We start from the raw sequence: 10,592 nt of genomic DNA, 5'->3' as shown, positions 1-10,592 counted from the left end.
AGCTCAGAGATTCACCAGCCTCTGTTTCCCAAATTTAGGATTAAAGGTGTGCAGCACCACTGCCCAGCAACATATGAGACATTTTTAATTTATTTATGTATTTTATGTACATTGGTGTTTTGCCTGCATGTATGTCTATATAAAAAGTGTTGGATCCTCTAGAACTGTAAACAGCCTTGCCCTGCCATGTGGGTGCTGGGAATTGAACCTGGGATCAATTTTTGAGATCCTGTCTCAAAAACTTAATATGTAAGATGAAAGTAGTTACCTTTAAAATATACATACACGAGGGAAAAAACTGACAAAAATCAAAGTCTAGGAAGGGATAAACTGAGGAAGAGGAGCAGTGTGAAGATGGTCATCTCCCTCTGGCTCTGAGGCTCCTATCTGGGAGCCCTTACTCAGTGAGGCATGAATCCCACAGTCTTGGAAAGTCTGCCTAGCGGGAGCTATGACTAAATCAGGAGCAGACGACAGGACTCTTCCTCCCAGTGGACAAGAACCAGCTTGTCACCCACGGCGTCTTGCTTTCTCAACACCCTTCGCTACTCCCAGACAAAAACATCTCTCTTCCAGATGCCGCATGAATCTCAGACGACGTTATTAAGCTACAAGTTCAAAGCATCTGTGCATTTTCCCAAGTTGAGCTACATCAGAAAGGAAACTTCAGAATCTTGGAAGTCATTAAAATTCCTTGTGCAGCGGTGGGAATTATTGCAGCCCTTGGAACGAGTGAGGCACTTAGCAGGGCCACGGAGAACACTCTCACTGTTACACCGGAGGCCGCTGCTCTTACAGGGTGCTCTTTAAAGTCCTTCATGTTTCACAGAGGACACAATGCCAGCATATGAGTTTTACTTTGACCTACAGAACGGGGGCCAGTCGCAGTAGTAACACCATATTGTCAACTTGACACTTTATTTCAGAGTTGTCTGCCGAAACAAAAAAGTAGAGGTTGCTCTAATAATGGTGTTGTTAAATATTCCTACTCAACATATGTGGCAATCCTAAAAATAATAGTCTACGCAAGTATACACAGCCCAAGTTCTTCAGCAGAGTTTTGCCAATAACTCAGAAACCCTAATATGTGTGCCTCCAACATCGGTGTGTTCCTGCCTTTCCTCCTGGCTCAAACCTTTCAAGCAGTTCACTCAGACTCTCTAGGTTCCAGGCCTATGTGGGTTTCAGCTATGAAACCATAGAATTTGGAGGCCAATGCATTGGCTTAGCAGTTAAACTCGCTTGCCACTGACCAAGCCTGATCACCTGCGTTTAATTCCCAGGCCTCACATGGTAGATAGAGCGCAACTCCAAGTTCTCCTCTGACTACCACATGTGCACTACGGCATGTACCCCTCCCCCAAGCCCCAACAGACTCATCAAACGAATAACTGTAAAATAAATATCTCCCACTTGGCATCTTACAAAAGCACCACACTTTTGTGAGTGTATATACATCGTGTAGATTACTTCCTCTTATTGTGATATTTCATACTTGGGTATTATGTAGTTGATTCCATCCACACTCCCCTTACTCCCTATTCACCTCCTGACCCCAGTCTTTCATCTTGAACTTATTTCATGTAGGGGCTGGAAAGATGGCTCAGTGGTTAGCACTTGGTCTCACAAACGACCTGGGTTGGATTCCCAGCACCCACACAGCAGTTCACAGCCATCCATAACTACAGTTCCAAGGTAAACACAATACACAGACACGTGCGAAAGCAAAACACTCATACACATAAAAATGAACGAATCTTTAAAAAAATTATTTATCAGCTGGGCAGTGGTGGCTCACACCTTTAATCCCAGCACTTGGGAGGCAGAGGCAGGCAGATCTCTGTGAGTTCGAGGTCAGCCTGGTCTACAGAGCGAGTTCCAGGACAACTGGGGCTGTGACACAGAGAAGCCCTATCTCAAAAAAATTAATAAGAATAAGAATCCACACCATTGCTTTACCAATGGACACATACATGTTGGTTTACAACAATCGTAAAGGGAAGTTCCAGGGGATCCTGTGCCCTCTTCTGGCTTACACAGACATTACATGCACATGGTTCACTTAAGTACATGCAGGCAAAACACCCATAAACATAAAATAGAAATAAATCTCTTTTTAAGTCCCTCAAATAGTTTTCTCTCTTTTTCTATATTCTACCTAAGAGGGAAAAATATCATCCTTGTCTTGCTGATTCTGGCTTAACTTCCCTTAATATGATGATGCTAAGTTCTGCCCACACTCTTTTTTTTTTTTTTTTTTTTGAGACTGTGTGTGTGTGGCTTTACAGGCTGTCCTGGAACTAGCTCTTGTAGACCAGGCTGGTCTCGAACTCACAGAGATCCGCCTGCCTCTCCCTCCCGAGTGCTGGGATTAAAGGTGTGCACCAACTGCCTGCACTCTTGTCAATGACATAGAACTGATTTTTCTGGGTGAATAATGGGGTACCGTTGTGCTTTGATGCAGCCTATTTGAAGTCAGCTCCCTGTTACTACGTCCATTCCATAGTTTGGGAATTGTGGGTAATTAATGGCAAAAAAAATCACTACTAAGAGAATTGTGGAGAATGGTCAAGAAAGAGTAGAAGTTGAAGAAGAAGGACAGTTAATGTCCTTGACGAGAAATGGTAAGGAGCACCTGCTACGCTTGGATAACAAGTAATTCAACGCCACATTTCACAGAAATGTTAAACCATAACAAGCACTAGTTGAGGAATAACAGGAACTTTTTTTATTGAAGATTCCAAACGAACTGACTTTCTGTATAACTGTTCCTAATCTAAAGTATTTATAAAACAGCTCATCAGAGCCCTATTTGTCATAGACTTTTGAGTTTGTTGTTGGGACCACAAAATAGGACCTTTTTTTGTCTTTAAAATTGTTGTAATCTCTGTATGCACTCTTCTTTAAACAAAACAAAATGTAATCTGAATCCAGAGATCTGAGTTCAAATCTCGGTGGGACCTCCAATTGCCATACTCGCCGTGCAGCCTGTGTCCCAGAATGTGTGGAGGGTGTCAGATTGATGACACAGAGACCAGTCGGTGGTGCAAAGAAAACTTCAAGAAGGCTTTTCAGAAGGCTCCTCAAGAAGGCTTCACTTCATTCTTACCCTGGCTGGTTATTATATGCCCTGACACCAGAGGAGGCGGTGGGTAGGTCAGGAAGAGGCAGTTAGTCATTGGAAAAGGACAAGATCAGGGTGTTTCTGTGGGTGAGCCCTTATCAGAAACTTATTGCTCTGGGCACCATATTGTTTTTAGTAAACATGTTTTTAGTAAACATTGTCTTACAGTTGCCTGCTCCCAGGCTGATGGGGAAGTGGGCCTCCAGCCAAGGTCTGTTGTTCGTGTGTGTGTGTGTGTGTGTGTGTGTGTGTGTGTGTGTGTGTGTGTGTAAAAGAAACCCTTATTAAGCACACAAGAAGACTCAAAAGACAGGGTAGACTTTTTAAGAAGGGCTCCAGGGGAGAAGGAAAAAGATGAGAAAGAGGAATGAGGGTGAAAATGGCTGAAATTTATTATTTACTTATTCGGGTTTTTTTTTTTTGAACAGTCTATTATGTAGCCCTGGATATCCTGGAACTTGTTATGCTATGTACCAGGTTGACCTTGAACTGACAGAGATCTGCCTGCCTCTGGTTTCTGAGTGCTGGAATTATAGGCGTGTGCCACTACACAAGGCCTAAAATTTATTATGTAAGCACATTCATCTGTCACACAATAAGAATTTTTAAACCATGAGAATAAAATGAAAACTTAAAAGACACCGGACTACTGCTTCTCCAAGCATCGTGAGTTTAAAACTTCTGGTGTTTGTCTCTCGACAGGCCTTCCAGGCCCGCCACAGCAAGCAAGATGAAGGGCTTATGAAGTTCTTACGAAGGACTTGGAGGGAGAAGGAAGACTCATGAGAGGTGGCAGGTGTTCATCCATGGATCAGCAGTCAGGCTGGACATTCCCAGAATCTAAAAGCAACAGCACAAAGTTCTGGGGTTCCGGAAAATCAGCACCAAGGGACTCAGGGAGGGGAAACATGTAGCAAGAAGCTTCAGGAAGTGTTGCAGCCACGGGTAGAAGCCAAATGATTTTGTGCCATAAAATATGTAGATTGAATTGAGGAAGTAAAAGGGGATGAAGCCAGCTACCAAGAGCAGGATGCTGTGAGTGGCCCTCATCTCCGGGGAAGTCCTGGAGGTGAGGCTGAGGCTGCAACTTCGAATGTGTTGGACCTTCTGGTGGTGTCTGTGCAGGAGACACACCATGTGCAAGCTAGCTACCACCATAAGTGTCATCAACAGGGCGCCCAAAACGGATAACGGGATCGCACACAGCCCAGACACGGCCACCACATACTGGCAAGAGATGCCACTCCCCATTGAGGAATCACTGTTGTTATCCCAGAAGACTTTTATCTCAATGGGAGAGATGGTGCTGATGGTCAGATTAAAAGTCCAGCAGAAGAGGCAGGAGCAGCCAACATGCTTACAGACCCAGCGCCTGAGCTCTGTCCACAGCCCATGCCTGGGGCTGACTGTGACAGCCTGAAAGCAGCTTAGCAAGCTGGTGGTGCACAGCGAAAGTTCTCGAGACACCCTATGGAAGTAAAAGAAGACTCGACACCCAGAACCCTCCAGGGCACGCACCAGTCCCATGTCTTCCGTCACTTGCTGTGCCCCCTTGGAGAGAAGAACTAAGGCATTGGCCATGGCCAAGTTGGACAGAATGAGGTCTGAAGGCTTTGGTCTGTGCCCTGTGAGAAGGACCGAGCTATGCAAGAACAGCAGGTAAGAGTTTGCCAGAAGGCCTGTGCCCACCTGCAGCAGGAACGTTGTCTTAAGGACCATATCATCAACAGTCATCTGCACCATGTTTATGGAGGCCTGTAGTCAGAGACCTAGGCTGTGTCCTGGAAGAAGAAGAAGAAAAAAAAAAAAAACATTGAATTACTGTGATTGGGTTACAGCTGTCCAGTGAATTCAGGGGCTTTATTACTTTGGTTTGTTTGTTTGGTTGGTTGGTTTGGTTTTACGAGACAGGGTTTCTCTGTGTAGCTTTAGAGCCTGTCTTGGAACTCGCTCTGTAGAGTAGGCTGGCCTGGAACTTACAGAGATCCGCCTGCCTCTGCCTCCCAAGTGCTGGGATTAAAGGTGTGTGTCACCAACACCCAGCTCCACCTTATTTTTTTAAGACAAGGGTTCTCATGCTGACTGAAGATGGTGTACACCTTTACTCTCAGCACTGGGGAGGTAGAGGCAGGCAGATCTCTGTGAGTTTAAGGACAGCCTGGTCTACAGAGGGAGTCCCAGGACAACCAGCACCAAAAAAAAAAAAAAAAAAAAAAAAAAGACAAGGTCACTCACTGAATCTGGAGCTCGCTGACAACACAAGTGTTGAAATGTATTAGCCCTGCTTAGGACAAAAGTGGCATATACCCGGGCCTGAGGATATCCACCTGTAATCCCAACATGCAGGAAACAGCAAGAAGAAGATTGTCATGTGTCTGAGGGCAGCTTGGACTAATCAACGAGTTCTGAGTTAATCTAGGATATACAAGGATTTGCTTTCTTTTCTTGAAAAGTTTTTCATTAAAATTTTAATCAGACAATAACTTCTGATTGTTATTATTATACTATATATATAGTCTATTATAAAAATAAGAATGTGTTACTGTAATAACAAACAAAAACACAAAGTCCCGTGTGTTTTTCATTGTTTTGTGGTGTTGAGATCAAACAAAGCCTCATGCATGATTGGCGCTGTAGTACAGAGCTAACCCCACATACCCACCCCTCAGTCTTACCTCCAAACGCGTGTGACTGCTGCGTAGAGACACCGCCCACGCTCTGTTCACAGACTTTCAAGGGCAGATAATGAAGACTTTGATGAGAACAGGGGACGTCCCCAGTGTTACAGGATCCTAAAGGGGGGGGGGGGGCTTCTTCCAGCATATTGCAAGACTTCCCGGAACTACTGGCCTTCCCACAGGACTACATGCCACGACAGGTCAGGGTGTGTGACCCGTTTTTCAGGATGGAGGAAGCGTCCAGAGTCTCCCATGGTACCCCGTGAAAGGAAGTGCTGAGCGCCCCCCTCTCAACTCCCACATGCCACTCAAACGCCTTCAGCTCCACAGGGGCAGCAACGGGACCTGCACACAAGCAGGTGCAAACAGAGTTCTGAAAAATGTGAGAACATCCAAAGTAACCATCGGGGGGAGGACTCGCACCACAGACTCTGCTTTCTGACGTGGTGTTGGCTCAAGGACAGACAGCCTGGTGCAAAACCCACTCCCAAGCCTAACAACTAAATTGGACCCCAGAACCCGCGTGCTGGAAGGAAAGAACCGACTTCCACAACTTGCCCTCTGACCGGAACGTTCGCACCATATCACATATATACACACTAAGTGAAAAACTATTTTTCTTTTCAATTTTTTGAGGCAGGGTCTCACTGTATAACCTTGGCTGCTCTGGAATTCATTATGTGGACCAAGCTGGCTTCTAAATCCCAGAGATATCCAGACGACTGCCTCTGCCTCCCAAGGGCCACCACATGGGACTAGTAAACAGTAACTTAAAAAAAAAATAATCAACCGAAGTTGGATGTGATAGCACCTTCCTGTAATCCCAGCACTCTGTAAAGTGAGGTTGGAAGATCGTAAATTCAAGACCAGCCTGGTCTACATAGTGAGTTCCAAGTGCTATACGGTGAAACTAAGTCTCAAAACAAACAAAATGACACAGATCCACACATTTACTGTCTAGGTATACATTTAATTTTTGTTATTTTTTAAAATAAGATTTAAAACCTCACCCTTCAAAGGAAAGACATAGAAAAGAGAACTTGGGAAGGATATTGAAGCTGGGAGGTGGTGGCGCACACCTTTAATCCCAGCACTCAGGAGGCAGAGGCGGGAGGATCTCTGAGTTAGAGGCCAGCCTGGTCTACAGAGCGAGTTCCAGGACAGTCAGAGCTACACAGAAAAACCCTGTCTCTGGGGGTGGGAGGAAGATGATATTGAGAAGGGAGAGAGAGGGAGGCAAGAAAGGAAGGAAGGAAGAGAGAAGGAGAGAGGGAGAGAGGGAGAGGGAGAAAGAGAGGGAGAGAGAGAGAGACCCTGTTGTAAGTTAGACACTACATTATCTATCCTGCATCCTGAAAAACAGAAACATCACTATTGAGAACCGGCTGGGGCAGTAGGCTGCCTTTTCTTCACCAAGATGACAGATCCTAAAACTTGGGGAAGGGTTTGTTTTTCATAATTACAGTCATTCACATACACCCTTGCCCTCTGTAGTAACCCCACTTTGCAGGGCCAATCTGTCGTAACCCATCCTTGTGGGACTTCAGTCGGATCCAGCCGACTTGCCCAGTTCTTACCTGAGGGGCGGTGTGGATTGAGAAACGCAGGTAAAGACGCCAAGAGAAAGACAGAAACACAGAATAGTCAGGAGGGTAATCCAGTGAATGCTGAACACGCCAAGGTTATTCTTCAACATCCTTAAGTACCCCAACCAAAAAGGGGAACATGGCGAAAGATTTCTTTATCAAGTACAGGGACGTTCTTCCCTAATTCTCCAAACATTTGGGAACGACACCTTAAGACTCAATTTCTCATTATCTGGCCTTGAGGGTCGAGGGTAACGATGCCTGAGACCAAGTGTGTTATTCTTTAGAGAAGACATGCATCCTACTACAGCCTTTAGGCCTTATGACTTACTAAGGACAGTTTTGAACTCTCTGACCTTGAGCCAAGATGAAGCAGAGCCATCTTTATGGGGCCCGGGGACACACCGTGTCAGAATCATAGAGACACGCAGATGATCAAAGATAACCCATTCCTCAAGCTTCAACCCCATTGCCCATTCTCACACGTCCTCAACGGCCTCGCCACCTCCCAGCAGCCACGCTAAAGCTACAAAGCCTGCCTCTAGAGTAGCTATGTCTGCCCCGGCTTGTGACTCTTCACCCATGCCCTTGCCTGTGGAGTTGAACCCCGGGAATCCTCACAGGCTCACCTCCACAGCTGTGGCCACCAGCAGGGGAGCCAGCTCCGGAGTGCACAGCAGCTGTCTGCAGCCACTGATATGGAAACCGAACTCCAGAGTAAAGCCCCCAGGCGGCTGTCACGGCGTCCCCTGCAGACTGAGTGACGTTGTCTGCGAGGGGAATCTAGGGCATTTGCACGAGGTGCCAGGTGCGAGAATCCAGGCGGTGGTTAATTAAGAGGCCTTATGAACGGTAGGAAAAAAAAATACTTCTGGGCTCCCTGGAGTTACTACAGGCTGGAGTGAGGGGCAGGAATAGGATAGGTGAGTTAGCGGTGCTCTGTGACAGAGTCCCCAAAGTAAGTCTCCTAGAGTGGAGCTGTCTCTCAGTAAACTCCCAGTCACCCAAAGGTTGTCTTCTCCCTGCAGCCTGGCTTTCCTCCCGCATGCCTTCCAGCGGGGCTCGTCTCCAGCACACTGCTGGACTTGGAAACCCTGTCTGCCCTCCCATCGGGAGTAAGAGGCAGTTTAGGCCACCTCCACCCACCCCTCCCGTCCCCTGAGGCTCCTTCTCGATTGTAATTTGTATTTCAGATGGATCCATCTCTCTGGATTTGAAGCGTCTAATCTGGAATGGACGTGTCCGCTCAGAGACGGCAGGGAACCCTGTAACTGCCCCAACAACTGGACCCAGCCCCCTCCCTATAGAGTAAAAGCCCACACTCTGGACTTGAAATCCCACCAGTCCCCGCCCCGGAAAGCTTCACGCTGAAAACTGACACACACACACACACACACACACACACACACACACACACACACACACACACACACACACACCAAGAAACTCAGTTTAAACCCTGCCTTCTGCTCGGTTCTCTGCTGTTTCTTGCCTGAGCAGAGGCAGCCACCCTCCTGATTTTTTTCCCTCCCAATAAATCTTGTGTGAGGTTTGTTGTGAGGTGTGACTTTGTGGTGTTCCTTGGCTCCTGACTGCCAGGACGACTTTCCATTCGAGCTGTAACACTTACAAAAGTATGATTCCTGCTGGGCTCTGGTGGCTCCTGCCTTTAATCCCAGCACTCAGGAGGCAGAGGCAGGTGGATCTCTGTGAGTTGGAGGCCAGCCTGAACTACAGAGGGAGTTCCAGGACAGCCTCCAAACCTACAGAAAAACCCTATCTTGAAAAAAAATTTTTTTTAAAGTACAATTCCACCCAAGTCCAGTTTGGGCTTGTGGAAGACTGCAAAACAGTTACATCCCCACCAAGTGGCCTTTCATCTTATGATGATTAACATTACATTTAAAATTTTAGACTGGATATGCTTGAGAGACCAAAAAACAAATGATGTCTCTAACAAGTAAGCCCCTAGCTTGGACGGGCTGTACCCTAACATCTCACTTTCCATTTCCCAGACATTGAAGACAATTGTTAAACTGACTGATCTTGTAAAATTTGTTTCTCTAGCAAGATAAGCTGTAAAAGCTATCTCTGCTTCTGTAATCAAACTTGCTAACTCTGCTCAATGACTGGGACAACTGCAAGACATTTATGTTAAAACAAGACCCTGCATGGACTTCTAAACTTGTTCAACTACTCTTGGCCACACAATCTTCGTCAGATCTGACCACACTGTTTACATATTCAGGATTCCATGCCGGTTGGTAGGTGAGCAGGTCTTTTTCTCAGTTGGTCTTTTTGTATTTTTATTTTGTTTGTCTGCCTGCTTTCCTGGTGGCTTTTATTTCTAATAAACATTAGTGTGTTATTATTTTTAAAAAAATGAGACCCTGCTTATACATAGACAGAGTAAGTATACACTTATGGGTTTTGATTTTGTAAGCCCTCGAGAGTGCTCTCGGTTGCTGAGCTGGTGCCATGAGTATCTGCCACCAGTATTTAATAAATCCCCTTCTTGTTAAAATTAATTCATGGTCATGGGGACTCTCTGAGCTACACCAAACCCATAATAACCCAGCCTTCCACTTCCTTGTAGTCTAGCACCTGCCAAGATCATGTTAAGATGGATAACAACAAAAAAGAAGTTACAGATACAAATCCAGATGAAAATCTTGTGACTCTCACCTATTTCCTTCTTCTTGGAGATGGTAGTGGCTCCGTTAACTGGCTCGAGAGATGACTAAGCGAGTAAAGGCATTTGTTGGGAAGCCTGACGACCTGAGTTCAAGTTCTGGAACCCACGTGGTAGAAGGAGAGAACCAACTTCCTTCCACAAGCCGCACACACACACAAGCACACACACTTCATCAACCCACCAATCAATGAGTTAGCAAAATGGTTCATGAGGTAAAGACACTTGCTACCAGACCTAATGACCAAAATTGAATCCTCAGGACCCACAAGGTGGAAGGAGAAAACTGACTCCCATAGTTGTCCTCTGACTTCTGCATGTATAATGTGGCACACTAGCCTCCTCCACAAAATAAACGTAATAAATACACTCTTAAAAGTAAATACAGCCTGCCTGGCGATGGTGGTGCACGCCTTTAATCCCAGCACTCAGGAGGCAGAGACAGACAGATCTCTGTGAATTCGAGGCCACCCTGGTTTACAGAGCGAGTTCCAGGACGGCCTCCAAAACAA

General features: G+C 46.0%; 1 protein-coding gene across 1 annotated transcript; it reads right to left on the bottom strand.

Moving 5' to 3' along the window:
* Window positions 1-3,811: 3,811 nt before the first annotated feature.
* Window positions 3,812-4,897, bottom strand: LOC101829307 (vomeronasal type-1 receptor 1-like). The gene has a single exon (XM_005086743.2). It carries the CDS (start codon window positions 4,865-4,867, stop codon window positions 3,965-3,967), a length of 903 nt encoding a protein of 300 aa, XP_005086800.1. The 5' UTR covers window positions 4,868-4,897; the 3' UTR covers window positions 3,812-3,964.
* Window positions 4,898-10,592: the final 5,695 nt, after the last annotated feature.

The sequence above is a fragment of the Mesocricetus auratus genome, unplaced genomic scaffold, assembly GCF_017639785.1.
Source record: "Mesocricetus auratus isolate SY011 unplaced genomic scaffold, BCM_Maur_2.0 Super-Scaffold_100038, whole genome shotgun sequence".
NCBI classification, from domain to species: domain Eukaryota; kingdom Metazoa; phylum Chordata; class Mammalia; order Rodentia; family Cricetidae; genus Mesocricetus; species Mesocricetus auratus.
Note: the sequence above shows the minus strand (reverse complement) of the source record. Positions and strands in the feature narration are given on the sequence as shown.

Coding starts and splice junctions, on each gene's coding strand:
- LOC101829307 (XM_005086743.2), bottom strand. CDS start 4,867: ATGGTGCAGATGACTGTTGATGATATGGTCCTTAAGACAACGTTCCTG.